This window comes from Candoia aspera, chromosome 1 (genome assembly GCF_035149785.1).
Source record: "Candoia aspera isolate rCanAsp1 chromosome 1, rCanAsp1.hap2, whole genome shotgun sequence".
Classification (NCBI taxonomy): Eukaryota; Metazoa; Chordata; class Lepidosauria; order Squamata; family Boidae; genus Candoia; species Candoia aspera.
In genome coordinates, this window is record NC_086153.1 from 144,160,140 (window position 1) to 144,181,304 (window position 21,165).

General features: G+C 36.2%; 1 protein-coding gene across 2 annotated transcripts in view; it reads right to left on the reverse strand.

The window, feature by feature from the left end:
* Window positions 1-21,165, reverse strand: part of WDR35 (WD repeat domain 35) — a 35,103-nt gene that overhangs the window by 894 nt on the left and 13,044 nt on the right. The window contains exons 7-27 of one of the 2 annotated variants that reach the window (XM_063314830.1): window positions 20,222-20,387; window positions 19,915-20,060; window positions 18,747-18,872; window positions 18,081-18,266; window positions 16,967-16,999; window positions 15,139-15,199; window positions 14,424-14,568; window positions 13,718-13,787; window positions 13,446-13,499; window positions 11,247-11,356; window positions 10,694-10,904; window positions 9,872-9,952; window positions 9,643-9,779; window positions 8,474-8,677; window positions 7,634-7,780; window positions 7,152-7,284; window positions 4,656-4,766; window positions 3,491-3,655; window positions 2,442-2,582; window positions 1,481-1,637; window positions 558-798 (exon numbers count right to left, since the gene is read on the reverse strand). In XM_063314830.1, coding sequence (XP_063170900.1) covers window positions 558-798; window positions 1,481-1,637; window positions 2,442-2,582; window positions 3,491-3,655; window positions 4,656-4,766; window positions 7,152-7,284; window positions 7,634-7,780; window positions 8,474-8,677; window positions 9,643-9,779; window positions 9,872-9,952; window positions 10,694-10,904; window positions 11,247-11,356; window positions 13,446-13,499; window positions 13,718-13,787; window positions 14,424-14,568; window positions 15,139-15,199; window positions 16,967-16,999; window positions 18,081-18,266; window positions 18,747-18,872; window positions 19,915-20,060; window positions 20,222-20,387 — 2,825 coding nt within the window. The remainder of the gene's footprint in view (window positions 1-557; window positions 799-1,480; window positions 1,638-2,441; window positions 2,583-3,490; window positions 3,656-4,655; window positions 4,767-7,151; window positions 7,285-7,633; window positions 7,781-8,473; window positions 8,678-9,642; window positions 9,780-9,871; window positions 9,953-10,693; window positions 10,905-11,246; window positions 11,357-13,445; window positions 13,500-13,717; window positions 13,788-14,423; window positions 14,569-15,138; window positions 15,200-16,966; window positions 17,000-18,080; window positions 18,267-18,746; window positions 18,873-19,914; window positions 20,061-20,221; window positions 20,388-21,165) is intronic. The other variant, XM_063314838.1, reaches the window with a different exon arrangement.

A 21,165-nucleotide genomic window follows, 5' to 3' on the forward strand; every position in this document is an offset into this window, starting at 1 on the left:
TTATACCATCAGTATACAGCAGATCTAACTGGTATAAAAAAGAAGTCTGAATTGCAATGCATAGGACAATTATTTTTTAAATTAAAAATGCAGTGTACAGGTAGTCCTCGTTGAATGACCACAATGCTGGGATCAGCAACTCAGTTGTTAAGCGAAGTGGTCACTAAGTGAAACCACAACTGTGCTTACAATCTTACATCAGCTTTCCTTTGCTTTATAGACCTGCGAAGGTCATAAATGAGAGGACTGTTTGCAAAGTTACTTTTCCATCACTGTTGTAACTGCAAATGGTTGCTAAATGAGGACTACCTGTATCAAGAAAACTATTCAACACTAAACAAGAAGGCTTTCTGTTAATGCAAAGGGAGAATCCTGTCCTCTCCTTCTCTCATGTTTTTTTCCCTTAATCCAAACAGATTTTGGGGAAAGGCGGAATTGCAGGGTAAAAGAGAATCTGTACTACCTATAATATTTATTCTGCTGCTAGACATGCACCACTGATTTCCACCAATATCAGGATATTGTATTGTAATTACAAGAAAGAGCACTAAGCTTACTCTTCAAGAAGACCATCCAAGTCTGACTTTTTGCTGTCTTTAGGATAATGTTTTGTGAATATCTGCAGGGCAAGTTCTTCATATTGCTGCTTCTGGTCTGCACCAAGATTTTCTAAAGATTCCAGTTTAACAAAAGCTTTTGAACAGGTACCAAATGCTCTGTTAGCACATGCACAGAGAGCCAAAAGGGAATAGATTTCTACTGCAGGAATAATGTCTTCATAATCCCTCAAGTGAAGAGCTATTAAAGTAGAAAGTAATAGATTCACAACATGTCCATTTATTAAATTAAATAAACCGTTTAATTACATAAATATTAATATGTGAAAGGTGAAAGGTCCCCTGTGCAAGCACCGAGTCATGTCTGACCCTTTGGGGGATGCCACTTCCGCGATATTTTCTTGGCAGACTATAGAGCGGGGTGGTCTGCCATTGTCGTCACCTTCCCCAGCAAGCTGGGTCCTCATTTTACCGACCTCGGAAGGATGGAAGGCCGAGTCGACCTGAGCCGGCTACCCGAGAGAGAATCCAGCTTCCACTGGGATCGAACTCGGGACGTGGGGAGAGTTTCCGCTGCAATACTGCCGCCTACCACTCTGTGCCACACGAGGCTCAAATATTATTAATATATTTAATAACTTTAGTATATTATAAATATACCATATTATATATATAGTATAAATATATTAATATATTTAGTATAGATATTAGAGTTCTTCTGTATGTAGAGCTTTCCTGTTGCTTGTATTAAGCCACTTCATACAGTAGATCACAATAATTGGGTGCCAGCCAATTATTTTAATACATTAATACACATACGTATGACTGGATCTGTATGCAAAAATTATTGCACCATAAACCTTTGGAACAAAACCATGAATCCGAAGTGAAAAAAGGCAGTATTTCACAAGGAGTCATCATACCTGTTTTCATTGCTGTATCCACATAACCTTCATACAGCTGCCTTTGGGCAAGTATAAAAAAATGGTAAGCCTCAGCTCCTCGCCAAGCATGATCAATTAGGCGACTATCTGTGGAAAGAACATCTTCTTCTAGCAAGCTAGCTAATGCTGAAGTAGCCTGGAATAAAAGATGTGATAAAAGAAAGTAAACAAGTGATAGCAGGCCTATTTTCTGCATTAAGTTAGCATGAATTTCATGCATTGTAATAATGCAGTGCATGGTACATAACAACATAACTTGTACAGCAGCGAAGTATAAACAACAAGAAAAGCTTTTAAAGGCAAGTAGACTATTCTGATAAGCTCATGTTTATTTCTTGAACTACATGTGCATCATAAAACAAAACACATTTACTTGGATAATGGTCTGATGCACAGAACTCATTCATTTCAGAAGGTGGAGGCCACACTGTATATAACCAAGTGACAATAAAAGGGATCAAGAAGCTGTTTCACCCAAAGTTTTCCTCCTACTGAGTAGAATTTTCTTAAGAGAGATGTGGCACTGGAAATTGTGTGATTTTTCTTTTCTGTGGGAGATGTAAAGAAAGGAAAACTGTGAGAGGAGCAGCAGTGGCTTCTGCAAGATGGTGAGTATAGAGCCAAGTGTTCTGTATGTGCAGCAATTGTTACAAGCATGCAAAAAAGGGGCAGGGTCTGGTCCATCATGCTGTGTCCACCACCTTGCAGATATTGACCTCTCCCCGCAAGAATGCTCATGGTAAGAAATCTATCCTGTTTTGATATATGACTTTGACCAGATACATTTGTAAAACCATTTTCAAAAGGGTGTTCTAAATATTTTTGGATAATATTGATAGGAAACATGAACTGTCATATTACGGAAATACTTCACAACTCCATCCTGATAGGTTTTCCTTAGAGTCACACTGGTAGGTGATCAAACCTTTCAAAACTATACCTCTGAAGTCTTTCCTTTGACTTTTCCTCTCTGTGCATTTTTCATTTGTTCATGATATTGTTCAACAAGTAAAGCTGACATGACGTATAGTTTCTTAACCCGTAAAGGTTTAGCTCTCTTTTTAGCCTCTTCATCTGCAATCTTTAAAAGATAAACATTACAAATTAGATTTATTTTCTAATTACAATGCCTTATACAAAACTAAGGTTATAAAAGTATTTCGAACAACATTACAGATTTGTATCCTACTTAGACATTTGTGAAAAACTGACAATACTCCAAGCTGTTTTCCCCTTAATAATTTTCTCCCATGCCTGGAAACAAACAATTTCTTAATATAAGTTTTTTTTTTTTGCATTCTTATTAACTTGAATATAATCCATAACAAACACTGTTGCAGAATGAAAAAATAGGCATAATATGGATGCTTTTGGAGGGAGGAATATGTGCAGTTTCTCTTTAGTTGGGAACAAAATGCTAATTTGCACGTGGAAGGTAAATTTAATCAATTTTAATATCAGGCATACAATGTTAAAGATATCTTTGTAAGTTTTCATCCAGAGAATTAGGTGTCAAAAACCATACATGTGGTTAGTCTTCATGCTTGTGGCCGTGAGTTTCAGAAGAATGGAAGGAAAAACAAGCTGTACAAGCAGCTTCTAGGTCAGTACAATACAGCTGCTGCTGAACAAACAGATAAATGCTAATAATGTGCTCCAAATCTCCTCTATGCATATAAAGGCTTCAATAGATAAAATACATAGTATAACAAGAGAAATGTGTATAATTATTCCCAGGAATAAAGGGATCAATGGGTAAAATGAAAGATCTAGCATGGATGAAAACGGTCAACTTTTTAAATAGTTAGCATTAAGCTATGCCCAGTATTACACCAGTGGACTTTTGTATCCACCAAAACATGGCCCAAATCTGCAGCAAAAAGAGAAGAAAGAATCTATTCCACTGGCAGATACTAATGGATAATCACTGCTTTTACTGCCCCCCACCATCTTTCTTTTTTTTTTCCAGATATCCTATAATAATAGTACCTTGAACATCAGCTTGGCAGCGTCAAAGAAATAATTGGCTTTACGATATAGTTCAACAGCATCAAGAGGTTTATTCTTTTCCAACAATTGAGATGCATATCTAGCTAGAAGAGAACCAATCTCTTTCATGTTGTGTTCCTTAGCTAGTTCAACAGCTTTACTCCACTAGAAGAAAAAGCAACAACCATTAATCAATGCAAATCCAAATACTTAACAAGGAGCCACTCTTAAATAAATGTACTCTCTTATCAGATGAAATAATCTAGGAGGATTTAAGATTACTAGGTCACTAGTACATCTCATTTTGTAGTGATATATAGGGACTGTAGCCTTGTGGAACAGTTCCCATTGATACTGTTGTGGGAAACTAGGGCTAAACAAACTTGTGGTCCTAGTAAGACTTTAAAGCCACTGTTACTGTATGTCCTTTTACATGACTTCTTAAGATAATTATATGTCACAGAGCTACAAGAGATTTACTAAATGGTATTTTTAATTGAAAAGTCTGCCTTCCTTTTGTGATAGGGTGACAGCTTAAGTAGCATAATTCACTATTTGCATCACTGCAGCTGGAATTGAGTTTTTTATCTAAAAAAACAAAAACAGCAACTGAGGTCACTGAGAGATGGATGACTGTGAGAAAGAAAGGCTAGGGTCCTTGTAACAACCAAGCTCAGAGAGCACCAAGGACTCCACAGTTCAACCCTGAGCTACATTTATTTTTACATACATACATACACACACATCCCATTTCTTCACTGCCCATCTTGACAAGTGACTCTGGGCGAGAATATTCTCTTCTATTGAAAGGAAGTTTATTGTACATTTGTTGGTTTAGAGAAAACATGTGATAAAGAGAATAGGCTTGAATTACAGAATGTTTTGTGTGAATATAGACTTGAAGTTGGTTGCTGAATGCTAAGAGTGGTACATTATAAAATTAAATCATGTAGAAAATGAATAGAAAGCCTAGGGAATGGTTCAACACTTAGCAGAAAGTAAGACAAGTATGTGTGATGTTCCTTCAGTAGTTAAATGTATTTATGTATAAATGTTTAAGGAATGATTATGATAATATTAGAGGTATGTTTGTCAGGGACATGAATGTACATATTGAATGCAAGTCCCCCAAATAATGTCTCCTACATTATGCTCATATTTTTACCTGGTTGAGATTAACACAGACATCTACTGCATCCTTTGGTCTGTTACATTTCAGAAAGGCAGCTACAGCTTGTTCACACATCCCCACAGTAACAAACTTATGGCTTATGTCCTAAAAGATATGGAAAAGTATCATTAAATTCTAGAACAGTAGCAGCGTACAATATCAAAACTTCTTAATTTCTAACAAATTGACCGTGGCATGTGCTGGCAAAGAGCCTCATTTGGCACATGATAAATACAAAACATGATATACTGGTAACCAAGATTAATCAGGGGAATTATTATACCAATCTTTTCCAGTGTTTTTGTTCATACCTTTGATATTCTTATATAATAAGTTTAAAAAGTACATCAGGTTACACAAACATACAAAGTTATATAAATTTAAAGTGCTAACCTATGATATGCTGCTTTTGCTTTATAATATACATAGAACCATTTCACAATCACAGCCCCTTTGGGTATTCAATCTTAAAAATATGTTAAGGTTATGCCTGAAGTTATTTTTGTCCTAAAGATCATATACAGTTGTAATCGAAATTATTCAACCCCCATTGCGAATCAGGTTGATTGTCAAAACATACAGACTTTCAACTGTTTGCAATGAAAAAATCAAACAAAAGCAATTGAAATAGCTCAGCACAACAAATGCTTCAAGTGATGTCCCCAAATTCAACTGAAAATGCAACTTATAATGACTTCTCCAGTCTCAAAATTATTCAACCCCTTCATGGCAAGCAACTTCAGTACTGAGTAGAGCACCCTTTTGCTGTTATGACCTGCTGCAAACGAGATGCATAGCCAGACACCGGCTTCTGGCAGCGTTCCTGAGGAATCTTAGCCCATTCCTCATGAGCAATGGCCTCCAGTTCAGCAATATTCTTGGGTTTGCGTGTTGCAACCGCCTTCTTCAAATCCCACCAGAGATTTTCTATGGGGTTCAAGTCAGGTGACTGTGATGGCCACTGTAGAATCTTCCAGGACTTCTTCTGCATCCAAGCCTTAGTGGAATTTGAGGTATGCTTGGGATCATTGTCCTGTTGGAAGGCCCAATGACGCCCAAGCTTCAGCTTCCTTACAGATGCCATGATGTTTTCTCCTAGTATTTCCTGATACGTCAATGAATCCATCTTGCCGTCCACCACTGCAGGTTTCCAGTGCTAGAGGATGCAAAGCAGCCCCAGAACATCACCGAGCCACCACCATGCTTAACTGTAGGCAGAGAGTTCTTTTCAGTGTATGCTTCATTCTTCTTACTCCAGACATACTGCTGATCCATTGGGCTGAAAAGTTCTAGTTTTGTTTCATTGCTCCACAGAACAGAATCCCAGAACTTCTGTGGCTTATTTATATGATTTTGAGCGTATTGGAGCCGACTTTTCTTGTGCTTTTGGGTCAGTAGTGATGTACGTCTTGGAGTTCTGGCATGGAAACCTTCTGTGTTTAACCTTCTGTTTTAGTACGTGCCTTACTGTGCTCACTAAAACCTCAGTGCCTGTTGCCACCAAGTCTTGCTGCAGGTCTTTTGCAGTCACTCGAGGGTTTCTCTCCACCTACCTTCTAGAAATCTGGTTGCAGCCATTGACAGCTTCCTTTTCCTGCCCCGTCCAGGTAGTGTAACCACTCCTCCTTTAACTTTGAACTTGCGAGTTACGGTATGCTTCCAGCAGTGTCTCTAGGAACATTCAGTGCCTTTGCTATCTTTTTGTATCCTGTTCCTTGTTTGTGAAGGGCGATGATCTCTTCTCTTACCTTTTTTGGACCATTCTTTTGACTTAGCCATACTGTATTTCTAACATGCAGTCAAACGTGACGCTCAACAAACCCCTAGCCAGTTCAGGTATTTCATGTGTTCCAGCTCAAGCACACCTGGTGCAACTAATGAAGCCCTTGATTAGTTGCATCAGGTGTGCTTGAGACAACACTTGTTTTGCATACTGTATGTGTGCTGTTGTGATGGATTCTACTGAGGGGGTTGAATAATTTTGAGACTGGAGAAGTCATTATAAGTTGCATTTTCAGTTGACTTTGGGGACACCACTTGAAGCATTTGTTGTGTTGAGCTATTTCAATTGTTCTTGTTTGATTTGTTCATTGCAAACAGCTGAAAGTCTGTTCATTTTGACAATCAACCTGATTTGCAATGGGGGTTGAATAATTTCGATTACAACTGTATGATAAAAAATATCATTTTTAAAGTTTGAACGTCATGTTTTTTTCACTAGACTTTCCTTTCAACATGAGGAACAACCTGATTTTTAAATTTTCCATTTATGTCTTCAGTATTGTTATCCTCAGTACAATCAGACCACTGGTAGTAGAAGGTAGGTAGGTTTGTTTTTTTTCCAGATAAAAAACTTGCTCAAATTAACAAAATACAGAATACAACCATACACACATATACCCAGAAGCAAGTCTCCCGTAACACAGACGACATCCTTCAAGGTAAGCAGCTTACAGTGACTAATCCCAATAAGCAGCTTTTTAAACTCACTGGAAGCAACTTGTTATTTTCTGGAAGCGAGTTAGCCAAATTTTCTAAGGCTTGGTAGTCTTCCAGCATATAATAACATTCAGCCAAGCGTTCATGGTTTCTGCCCTGTACAAAATAGGGAACTGCATTTGCCCTACAAAGGAGAAAAAAAATTGAAAATCCCTGATGATTTGAGAATATTGTTAACTTGTTATGAATACTCAGGGTATAATCAAGTAAAGGCATGATTTCTGAAAAAATGTCCAGTTACTTATAATTCCGTATTGTCAGTACTTTAACAGAATGGATTTTGCATCAGAGACATTTTATGCTTCAGTTATCACAGCAGAATAATTCTCTATTTTCCTGCAATTAATTATTTTAATTAAAATTATAATCAGAGAAATACATCTACTGTTCCATTTTCATCACAAAATGCAAAAATGCTCCCATCTGAGTAAGTTGCAAACAGAATTGGTTACAACTGCAAATTACAAGCATACCATTTCTGTCTATCTGCAAAGTACTCTCCAATTTCATTGTGTGCTTGTTCAAGGAGGTTATCATCTCCATGGCCTGAGCCTGTTTGCAACAGCTGCACTACTCGAAACCCATTTCCTAGTTTCATTCGTAGGTCAACTGCAAGATCTCTGTAAATATGACAAACGTGCAACTTTAGCAAACAAAAGCAATGGTATTTACACTTAGTTAGATAGCAGAAGAACAGAGTACTGTAGCGATTCAAATCCCATCTCAACGTGTTCTTGGGCAAGTGATTTCCTTGGCCTTGGCACCATTTGCAATAATACTGGCCTGCTTTATATAGAGCAGTTTTAGAAATTATTGGATTATGGTTAGAAATGCTCTGAACTTTCTAAAGCTATGTCATACATATACACAGACATAGACATAATAGCTATTGCTATATAAAATATTCAGTTTTAAATAACGGATGATCAAGGGGGGCAAATGACAAAAGCAGTGTTGCACTGTTGAGTCATGATGTCACACACATGTACAAAAGGGGAAGGCCCTGCAGTGAAACAACATGATGCTGCTTTTGTCATTCAGACACCTCTGGACACCTCTGAAAATAACTTTACGTCAAACAAAAATTTGAATGCTTTACAAATTTAAATTAGTTTGACCTATCTCAAATTCTTCTCCATGTTTAAAGCTCTTGTTGTTTTTCTAAGGAGTCCAGTTTGGGAAATGCAGTTTATGTTGCTGATCACTCACACTTTTAAATTAATCAGTTTAAAATGAACATGCATTCCCACCATCAAATGCTATTATATATTTGGGATTTTTCTTCTTAATTTAAATTTATCTAGTGCAATTACCTTCTATCCATGTCCAAATACATTCTTTCAGCTTCTTCAAATTTTCCAAAATAAACTGCCACTTCAGCTTGCCTAAGTGATTCACTCTGAAGGTTGCGAAGGCGCTTTACAAACTTAATACCTTGATAATTTTTATAACGTACAAAAGCTTGTTCAGCAGTATGAAGATCAAGTTTTTGGAGAGCTGTTTCAGCCAGTAGACGCCTGTATAAAGTACACGTATTTTATGTCTACAGAGTTATCATCTTTATTAGGAATAAAATATAAATTGATCCTGTTACAGAATGTACCAAAATCAGAATTAAGTCAGATACAATTTCAAAGGTTCATAAATATTTCCTGGTCCAATACTGCTTTCATGAACAGGTTACAGAATAGGAATGTGTAGAGCTTTGATCTGAAAGCAATTTGATCAACTCACTCTTTCATCTCAAATCTTTGAATTGATTCAATGAGGCAAATTGATTCAATTACTTTCAAAGTGATTCAGCAGCTTGTGGATTTCTGCATTTGCATGCACACATACATCTTTCAATAAACTATTTGAATTGACAGTTCAAATCACATCTTATCTCATTTGCACATCCCTACTGTAGAATCCCTAGCCATTCCTTCATTAGAAGATTCTTTGAAATCTTATCACAGTATTCCATGAAAAGCTTCAATGCAGTATTTCAAAAAGTTTTAGTTGAAGTCTGTCTCTAGGAATGTTAAAGCTAACTGCAAATCTTGAAAAAAGAGTGGCTGCTTTAATGAGTAGCTAAGAAGAGTTGTGTGTGTAATTCTTCCAAACTAGTTTTGAAGCATGTACAGTCCTACTAAGTTTTTCCTTCAAAGTCACAAAACTGTAAGAAGTCTCAGGGATGTTCTAGTCCCAGTTTTACCTCTGAACTTGGTACTCTTTTGTTTATTCCCTTTTTTTAAAACTAGGATAACTGAACTTACTGGGAAAAAAAAAACCTGCCTGCCTGTTATAGAAGCAAGAAATGACTATTCATGGTTCATGAGGAACAAAGAGCCATCAGACTTTTCCCATAATTTCTCTATGTCCAATTCTCTATTCTCTGCTGGTAACATATTAATAATAGGAATTAATGCAAACTACCATTATGAATAATTCTACTTATAATACATAGAAGATATAGAAAAAAATGGAATTAGATTTTTACCAAAGTCTTGGATGTGAATTTTCTTCAATGAACTGGGAAGATTCTGTAATCCCTGCTTCTTTAACAATTGCCTGAGCATCTCGTAGTGATCTAATATCAAAATGAATTATGTAGTCCTTATTAGGGTGTTCAGGATTCTATTTAAATGGAGAAAAAAAATCTCTTACTCATTTCCAATCAAGCTATTATTTTGCAGATGGCATCTTCTTTAAAAGAATCTTTTACTTACCTTTAATATTTCATCCAATAAGACAGATTTAATTTCTAAATCTTCAAAGTTGCAAATGTATCCTGAAGTTTGAATGGGCTCCTTGGAATACATAAAGGTAATTAATGGTAAAAGAGTGGTGAAAAAACTTAAGTGCATTTTGGAAGCGCTACACAAAGTCTCTTTGAATCCTGCTTAAAAGACTTTTACCCATACTACTATAGTTTCAACATCTGCAATTAGAGCGCTCAAGGGCTTGAACAGTATCTGTACAAAGAAAGAAAACTAAATCATTTGAAGCTTTTCAGTTTAAAAATCAGTGATTAAGGAAGATCTATGAAATTAGAAAATACTAATCAAACAAGGTATGATTGTAACTGTTATGAACAGTTATCAAAGATGGCTTTAAAGACTATTCAGACAAATGGAGGCTATTCAATGGTGATAGCCAAAAGCTGTGAAAAGTTAATTTTTTATTACCAGATGGTTAGGATAAAAAAAAGAGCTATCACCTTCATACTCTACTTGTGACCTTCTGAAGTAATAGGTCTATTTTTTAGTGACACAATGCTGAACCAAATGTTGCTATTATCCAGTATTTTTATGTTCTTTCCACTTCAAAATTCAATTCATTTATCACTTTATAAATGGTCAGATGGAGGGCAAGGAAGTGGTGGTGGCAAAAATCGAAAGAAAGCCCAACCTTAGCTCCTTAAACTTAAAATGGAACTTTTAGTTCAGTTGTATGAATGTCACTTATTTTCTTTCTGAAATCCAAAGAGAGCGGGGATGATGGTGATAATAATTAAATTATTGCTTTTTCATTATTGTTAATTGCTCTACCTCAGGATCCAGGTTCCTGAACACATACATTCTTGTTTTCTCCATCATGGCAAACAAGTCTGGATTATCTTTGGCCCATTTCATATCCCAAACATCTCTGCGTTCCAGTTTGAGTTGTTCACCAATTCCTTGGCATCCTGAACCATCTGTTACTCGTGTATCCAAGTCAAAGAAAATCAGCATTCCTAACATGTCTATGATAGCAAGACGACTAAAAATATAATAAAGATAGAAGGAGAAAAACACTTCTTATTAACATTTCAGCATTAAATTAAAAAAAAATTCTCAGGGTACACCTTCAGCAATGGAATGGGTACAAAAACAAAAAGGATTCTACACTGAAGTTTGCTTTGTAATACAAAGATAGAGAATAGGAATATTTGTTTAAAGAAAAGGTGATATTCCCAACATAGTTGTTCTTTACCTTAGCTTTTAAAATCTTGTTTTCAATATAGTACATTGTCTACAAGCCTTCAAGACCTTTTAACCAATTTGTAAGAATTGTAAATAAAAAATTGAGAAGCAATTTAATAACAAACTTTTCTTTTCTTACCTTGACTTGCAATTCAAAGACATTTGATAGGGTCGACAGTTTAGGAGGTATTTTCGAATTAAACCAACATTGGGCAGCCTGTAACTCTGAATGGTGCCAGATTCTCTTCCCTAGACAAAAATAAGCATTAATAGTGAGGTAGTATGAAACAAAAAGGTTCCTCACTAGAGGCATTTAGTAATGCTTTTAGTGTATCATGTCATTTAACAAAACTCTGATGCAATTCAGAAGGGTTTTTGTATTAATATTCTGATTAAATTAGTAACTGGCTAAATGAGTAATTTGTGCATTCGAGTATGCATATGTCAGCCTAATAAACTGACATGGGAGATCTTTTGCCTACACATGTAGCATTCCTCTCTTCAAAATGCGTATCGATTATAGAGGATTTTTTAGTCCTAATTAAGAAAACACTGTTATCACATCTGGTATAAGCCAGATTTTTAAACTACAAAAGGCAAAATGCTTGTGCATATTTTCTCTTATAAAACTTAGGTAGTTCCCTAGCTGGGTCACTGTATTTCTCTCCTAAGTTTCCTCTAACATATTTATCTGTATACAAATAATTCATAGCTTTAGTTCTGCATGTCTGAAATCTTTTCTTTTATAATCTAGAAAAGTATTTAATGTGTAAAATTGTTTATATATGTGGTTGGACTGTTCTTTTTAACAGCATGTGATTGAATAACATGCTTCTATGTATGATCTTGTAATCTCTACCACAGTTAGGCTGAAACACTCACCCCCACCCCCAATTTTCAAATAAATTGATTAGAATGTTGTTAAAGTACTGTGCATCTGTGTGTGCATTGCTGCAGATTACCATTTCATTATCATTTTCCCCCTATTCATACCAAAATTCTGTTTGCTTATGTACAATACATAAAGTAATAGGACTATTTCCTTTCTGCTTTCTACTGGATTGTAATCTATATTGTTGGGGTTCTGTTACTTTCTGGGCTCTGAGACATCTTCAATATCCATATTGCTTTCAGAAGAACTCTCCCCAAAGTTCAACCTACACTGTCTATATTACACAAAAATAATTCATCACTATATTTCTGGGAAGGACATGCCATGGCTTGCCCTCAGAAGGAGAGCCAAGCTTTCATGATGCTTTTAAACAAACAAGAATTTTCTGCTACATTGTTAAAATGGTCTTATTAGAACAGTGAAAGCTCACAGCTTTAGAACAGAGGGAGGAAATCTTTTTATAAGATCTTTTTATAAGATGGAGGGTTGCAGCTTTAATTTCTATACATCTTTTGGCTCCTGGGGAGTCACTTCAAAAAGTTCAACTACATGGGGAGGGGTTCGAGGGGCTTAAGAGACAAAATACTCCTGAAGAAAAGAAAATGTACACCTTAGAAAATTAGTGGTTTTCTCACCAAATATCAGTGGCTGATCTGGAGTTGGTCTGGTGGCTGTAAAAATAAGACTGACATTGCTATGTGGGGCTCACAGGATGTGGTCTGCCCATCACAGAGTCTGGCTTATTGTGACTAAACACAAAAATGCTGCAAGTTTGATGAAGCAGTAAACCTGCAGGTTCTCTCTATATAATTTTCCCCAATGCTTCCAACAGCCATTATCTGGAGTCAGTCAATGTCATCAGCTCAGTGCAGGAAGGACAGGAAAAGTGTCAGGAGAAATGCCAGGTAGGTGGGGAAGAGGACCCTGAAAGGTGACTTTCTCCACTGCCTAAAGCCCCTCCTTCCCTAATGCCACTTCCAGGGTAGCTCCCAAGGGCTTAGTGAACACTGAACTGAACAGTGAAAGTAGGAGCACATCTGTCTAGGCAGAGTAAGTGCTGTGCAAACCTGAGTACAGTCAGACCAGGATATGCATCTATTTCCCATCTGAACATCAGAATTAACAACCATCATCATGGCTTTTTGTCACTCTCTGCCCCAATCTCTCTTCTTTTTGTCTTTCAGATTATTAACCTAAGGACAAGGATAGTCCAGTTGCTGGTTTCCCCCCCCCTAGATCTTTGTAGAAGCATTTTTGGTTGAAGAATGGTACATGGATTTTTAAATGTATAGACTGTACTGAAAGCATTCAAATCCATCATGGCCAGATGATACTATTTACCTTTGAACTAATTTTACTCTTATCAGCTGCTTTAAGGACCATTATATTTGAAAAGCAAAGAACAAATATTGTAAAATAAAACAAAGTCACATCTTTACTACTTACAATAATCAGTGTCTTATCAGATGCAGTTATTGAACAAATTGGATCCCTTGTTCCCTGAAACCATATAAATGATACTAATGTAATAGCCAAAATTTATTTCTCTAGAACAAGGTATATAGCAAGATCACTAGGATAAATGAAATAACATTAAAAAAATGTTGATGAGCTATGAAACAGAATATTTATTTTTTAATCATAAAAAAGTGACTTCATCCATCTTTAAGATAAACTTGGCACCTGTAATTCAGCGACTGTTTAAAAGGGGAACTCACTTGAAGGACCTTAGCATAGTCAAGAACTCCATCACCCGCTCCAGAAGGACTATCATCCACGTGGTAAATCCTGAAAGAACCAAGCAAATATTCCACCAAAGCTATACTGGAAAAATGTACAACCATTTGGGAGAACTTATTCAAATAAAATAGTTTTAAATTCCAATTATTACTCCTGGCATCTGCATACTTTCATGCATTTATTTATTTATTTATTTATTTATTTATTTAATTTATCTATCTATCTAATTTGTCCCCGCCCATTTCCTCCCATCGGGGGACTCTGGGCGGTTTACAATAGATTAAAAACAACAATCATAAAATACACAGTAAAAAATACAATAATAAATAATATAGATAAGAGTAAAGATAAAAAGTCCAATCGCAAAAGAGATCTGCTTACAAATAACAAATTATTTCAGCTGTATTAGCAATTATTCATAAAACAGCAATTTTAATTCTTTTTTTAAAAAAGATTTAAACCTTTAAGTTGCTCTTAAAACCTTTAAGTTGCTCTTGTTCTTTTAGTGACTACAGGAATGCAATCATATATGTTCTTGGCACCAATGTGGATGTGGTTTGCTACCGCCTTCTCCTGGAAAGCTTCCTTTCTTCTGCCAAGATTATTAATCAAATGTCATAAAGCCACCTGCAAGAGGTAAGATATACAGTACAGAGAAAAGAGGAAGAAAAACAATGGACAAACCTCTCCTTGCCTTCCTTTCTGGTCCGTGACACCTGATTAATTTCCATTGCTGTGAGCTTCTTGTCTACACGGTATTGCCAGATATAAAATGCTTCTTTTGAAGCTGCTATGACCTGGGTTTTGGTCATCGTAACAAACAGTGGGGCTATTATAAAATTCAGACCAAAAAAACCTAATTAGAACAGGCACATCAATACTTTGATACAAACTCATTTAGTATCAGATTGTGAATAATGAAAAGTAACACTGAACAGTGTTGTGCAAAATTGAAGTTCTTAATTAAACGTATGTAACTTAAGTTCTTTTAAAAAGCATAAATATGTTTGTAGTCTAAGGACTGAATTGCATTTTGGAAGAATAACAAGTCCTTTCATGTTATCCACCAATTCACAAGGTTAGTGATGTAAGTTACATTAGTTATATCAGAGCTTGTCTCTCAGCCTCAGTCCTACATGGACGGTAAGAATGTAAAGTTATTGTCCATCATCATCACTACCTGATCTAGCTTATTCTACACTGAACATTGTATGCGGTGTCCATTTTGGAACTGGTTCTAGGGAAATATATTTTATAGTTCAGAAATCAGCAAAAGCTAAGTAAAGCAACTTGTAACTTGCAACAAAAAGTTTGGCAAATAACTAGTGTTAATAAGGACAACAGACTGAGAATAATGATTATACAAACATACACAGATACACTTGAAATATCTGCTTACCAATATCTATATATTTTGGATCCAAGGGTGTACCAATGGAATTGCAAAGCACAAGTACATACTAGAGAAAAATAAAAACACATGCAATTGTCACAAGGGAAATCCAACACCCTCCAATGTAAGCCAAGATTCTGCATAGATTATATAAATAAGTATGTGAATAAGTAAGTATTTTATTGTTTGAAAATATAATCATGTTTTTAATCAGCTGAAGAAGGAAAAAGGAGTACTACCCATTTTTCATTAGTATCAAGTTAGAGACTTTTCAACTTAAAAAATAACCACAGAATGAAGAGACTCCTTTTCATAAATAAAAGCACCCCATATTATGTAAGGAGAGCTATCGGCCTCTTCCCTTGTACTACTATACACATTATATAATCCTACACAATGCAAAGCCCCCCACCCCCAAACTTTTATCACTTTGATAATCAAAAGTATCACAGGATCTCAAGTGAGAAAAATGAAATCTCATAAAATGTGACAATCTTGCAAAGAAATATTGGGATTCTCTGAGCACCATGCAGCAGTGCTACAGGACCCACAGGGCTCCTGACTGCCACACCACACAGTAACAACAACAAAGGCTTGGGTAACTTCTCTAACTCCACTAACTGCATAGAATATTTTGCAATAATGTGAGTGGGTTGTTCAGGCTATGACTAGAGACATACTAAGTGGAGGCTTTTTCAAAATTTTATTAATTTCAAGGTTTCCCCACTAAAGGCCTCTAGCCCCTTCGACCCCCCACCCCCAATTGTCCCTCAGGCTGCAGTTTATTCTGGACAGGGTCAACATCAACTTCCCAGTCACAGTTAGCCATCTTGGCCAGGTCACCAGTTCCTTGGTCTTCAGCTTATTTAGGCCTTTCAGGCCCTTTAAGTCTCCCAATGCTTACCTGGAGCCCAATTCTTGTCTCCAACCAAGGTTACTTGCCCACTCTTGGGGTTAGAGCAGGCTTGGCTTGGCCATCACAGAGTCTTCTGTTTCACTGTGGCTGCTTTCAAGCTGCAAGGAGTATTACTGCCAGGCTCCACACTCAGCTCTAAGCACGGTGGCTGCTGAGCATCAGCATGAACCCTCAAGCTGAGCTTCAAGCACTGCTGCTGCTTGGTGTGGCTCTTGTCCCAGCAGCTTCCGTTTAGGTCCTGGTCAGTCTTGCACAGTGGTAGCTCTTGTTGCTCAGGTCCCCCCACTGCCACCTCTACTTCCTTCATCTCTTCCCATTCTCCTCTCCACCTACACCTCCCCCTTTTTACCCTAAGAGTGGCGTGAGATGGTTATGAACACCTTCAGCTGAGGTCCTTCAACATTTATTGTCTTTACCAAAAATAAAGAGGGTAATAAACCACTTAAGCACATCTGGTTTCTACTCTGTATCTTTTTGCCACTAGGCAAAATGATTCTATTCTTCCTGATTTTATATTACCTTGTACTTTGTTTCTTGTTCATTTTACTATATTTTATTATTTAGAATTTCTATCATGAACCAGTCTAGAATACTTATTCTGAAGAATTAAAATAAAAGAAACACAAAAAGGAAACATTTTTTTTCCAGAGGACTACAGTCAGTTTGTGTGGATATATACTTGGGGAGGACTTGGCATAATTTCCCACCTTTCCCACCCATTTCACCCTACATAAGTAGATACCCATTTTTCTCATCTAGCAACATCTGTGAATCCAAAAAAAGGCAATTCCAAAAATTATAATGAACTGAGATATGATTTGTACTAATCACATACTAAGAAAATGTTCTTTTGATGGATATATTATCATATAATAACCACACTATCAGTTAAGGCAACATTTAAAATAATTGCTTTACCATTGCACCGGCAGTTTCTGTTTCATCCTCCTCCTTTGCAAGCATTGCACAAGAGATATGAGAAATACAGTAATGATTTTTTTTCTTCAGAAGGTAAAGCAGTAGCAGTTCTAGCTAAGTACACAATAGCAGAAGAACTTTCTTGTCTGAATCACTTGGACTTCTGAAGTAATTTGTATTTCCATATAGATGATTTTGCAAGGAACTAAGGGAGTTAGAGAAAATGCTTCCTTAGCTGGGAACTATTTTGTCTTCTCCTGCCCAGCCAGATTACATCAACCGAAGTAAATATAACGTTAACAGCAAAATGTTCCAGGTTGAATTCAGCCTGTGGATCTGTAATATGTTTTTTCTACACTGGATATGCAGTTTGTTTTTGTTTCTTTACTAAACAGTAATAATATCAGGTAAGGCATTCAATACTGAAGATTTTCTTTGCCATGACATGATTATAAAGTAACTCTCTGTAAGATTTCTAAATAAAAAAACGCGATTTATTTTTATGCTTAAAACATGCTTTTAATGTTTTGAAACAGGGTATAGCTGGGAAGGACTAAGAGACTGAGGGTACAGAAAGGGCAAATGATAATCACAGCACTGGCACAGTTAAACATCGTGTTTGGGTTGTCACTTTAGTGGTATCATGGTTTGCTGCAGATGCTGCTCCATGTGATAGAAATTTACAAATTTCTAAAATGTTGTCACATGCAGAAGGAGTGAACCTGTACTTTGTTGAAACCAAAGGTAATACAGAATCATGCTGAACATTAGGAGGAATTTCATGATGGTAAGAGCTATTAAGCAGTAGGACAGTTTGCCTAGAAGAGTGGTACACTCTTTGTTGGAGAAATTGGGGCAGGATGGCCACCTATCAGAGATGGTTTAGAGAATTCCTATACTGAGCAGAGGATTAGACTAGGTAACCTACAATATCCCTTCCACTTCAGGTTTTCCATAATACTAGGAACAATTTAGAATTTCATGATAAGACTTCAGTTACAGATTTAAAATAGTTCCAAAGATAGTTAATCAACTTTGTGATTAGTGGACATGTTGATCAAGTAAGGATGAACAGTTGGACTAACAGACAAGGTTATAAAATAAGCAATTATACCTGCAGTTGATTTTCATCTGCTTTAGTTGCCAGAATGCAGAAGTCCCCACAGGTTGTTATGGAGATTAAACTCTTGACAAATTTCAAATACTTTTCATTGTTTTTTATATCCCAGAAGACAACACAATATTCTGGACGATCAGGTCGGGTATATGCATACACTACTGTATTAGTGCAATATCCCCACTGTTAACAAAGACAACAACCTTAATATTCAATAACACTGTGTAATACAGTATGCACAAACAAATTGCAGAGAGCCAATACTGATGAATATTCTTCCCATACAGATAACTAATCCCATTTAAAATGTTGATTGCTTCAGATAATTATTTTTTAGTGAGAAAGGTACAGGATCTTTAAGGAAAAAAAACCCCTTGAACTGATGTTTCTAATAATCTCTAACTATTAGTTATGAGGGATGGGTCTGATGGGAAAAGTATTTCAAACATCAGGAAATATTAGGCTGACCACCTCAGTAATAAATAGTGTATATAGGCTTTCCAATGTGAGTATTCTCAAGAGAGTTTGTAACAATCATCATCATCATAAATAATAAAATTCATATACATAAAAAAAACCACAAAAAAGTACAAAGCGGTACACTAGTAAGCAGAACCTCAATGAAAACCAGTTCAGTGTCTGATGTTTTAACAGGTTCCTTACCTTGTAGTCTGGTCGAATATTTGCAAAATAAATACACTGATCAACAGCTAATGCTATTTTTAAACCTCCTCCTTCCCAAGATAAAGCTGATACTTGTTTCCCTGGAATCTTCAAAGTACGCAAATGCTGAAACGACACAATTCCGTTAATTAGCTGGACACTAGTAGAAGTACTTTGAAAATGGGATAACTGAACAGCATACTGAATATTTTCTTTGGATGTTACTGAAAGAGGTTAAGTGAGCTAAGGAAAGTTTGTGTGTTCTTGGAAAATATTTTTTATTATACTATTTTTCTTGATCCTTGAATTTCAAAAAATTGCACCTAATAATTTTACATACTCACATGAGTAAATTGTTTGAAAGTTGACTACTTCTAATCTGATCCTTACTTTTTTGAATAATAATTACAGGACTTCTGCCTGTAAAAAATCAGATCTTAAAAGGTCTGAACAACTGCAAAGAAATACTTAAACCCAGATGACAAAAATATCCTCTTAATCTTGTGAAAATTATTGAGAAGACCACACATATACTGGAATTAGATCAACATACCACAATGAAAACAATCTTAACTATTTTAAACAAAGTAACATTAGAAATGCTAATGTTAGAGGATATGAGTCATTCATAGTATCTTCAGTATCACTATAACTGTTTTATAAATTGAATTCTTGCTGCATATTCATACACTACATCTGTAAGAATGAGTGTGTTATATAAGCTGGCAGAAAGATTCAGAATAGCCTTCACCCCAACCTTGTAATATTGCTAATCTTCATAGCACAACTGCCTTACAGTATAAGAAGTATTCATTTTTTTTTAACTTTTGGAAAACACTTTCCACATTTGTTTATGTGCCAAGAAACTTGTTGAATGTCAGTTATCACTTGCATATTAAAAGGATGTTTTGTGCCCATATTTATGGGTACACAAGTTACAAAAGGCATTCCCCAGACTTTTGGACTGAGCCCCCCCAGATGTTACAGTGGAAAATTGGTACTGTGTAGCAAGTTAACTTTCAGGAAAGCTTCTCTGCCTTTACTGTTTCTGCCAACTCAGAGTTTCATGGAGCACAATTTGAAAATTTTGATTTTTCAACTATCAACATTTGGTTCATTTATTTTACACTGAACACAGGGTTAGGAAAATAAAATCCATAATTTTTACCTCACCAAATGGAGAATAGAACTGTACAACATTTATATCTTTATCTTGCACAGGTGTCTTCTGGAAGCCTGCAATTGCCAGCACATTGCCGCAGTGGTTCCACTGGATACTCACAACATTCAGAGATGCATCAATTAAGACAGGATCTGGTTGTTGTTTTAAATAAACAAACAAATACTGATATAAAGAGCATACATAAATATATTAATGGAAAGATAATCCAAGTTATATTTGCTCCTTGAATAAGATCCTTAAGCAACTGAATTTATGGTACTTCTTTACAGATCTTACCACAAGCTGTGCTTACTTTGATCATTCTCATGTCTCATTATTTGGCATCTTCCATTGTCAAAACAAATTGCAAGGCAAGGACAATCTGGTTCTACATAGCCCTCTGTTCCCGGATACCAATGTATTCCTGCAATGCTGAATGCTCCAGTTACATTCACCAAACAGTTCATTTTCATTTTCATCTAAAATAATAATTCAATACAAATATGTAAAATATGTCTTCACAAATCTAATTATTGTAAGATGGGCTCAAAATAGATCTGAAACCTGAGCCTAAGGAAGTGTATTTAAAATAAGAACCATTGGGTTTAACTAAGCTTACTCCCAAGTAAGTGAAGAAATCTGAATCACATAATAATACAGTCAGCTTAATATTAATATGTAAATCATGATGTTCTTTTTAAAAGTGAATTAAATAACTTTCTTTTTACATAAGATTTTTTACAACAGAAGTATTGTAAGAAAGAAAGAAATAGCTGCAGTTCACCAATCAAGATGACATCCCTGATCATCTTTACAAGTAGGCTAATTAGCTGCCTTATGTTGTGCTGTATTAAACACTGTGCTATACTACTTTAAATTCCTACGATGACTGAAAAACTCTTTTTAAACCCTGCAATTGGAGAAATAAAAACCATGATTTTATACTGTACTGGTAGTCCTTGACATACAACAACTGGGACTGGAATTTCCAGTCTGGACTGGAACGCGGTTGTAAAGTGCGACATCACGTGACCTCATTGCTTAGTGATGATAATCCCGGCACTCCCCACTGCTGTTGTTAATCAAATTCCACTGGTCATTAGCTAAGGAACCACCCCAATTCAAGCCATTTCGGGCTTGGTCCCTCCCAGCCCTGCACCTCTGTAAGGTAAGGGACTGCCTCCTCTTCAGCTGTCCCCACCCGCCTATTTCCCCACCCCCATCTCTGCCCTTTTAGCCGCCTTGCACTCTGCCTTG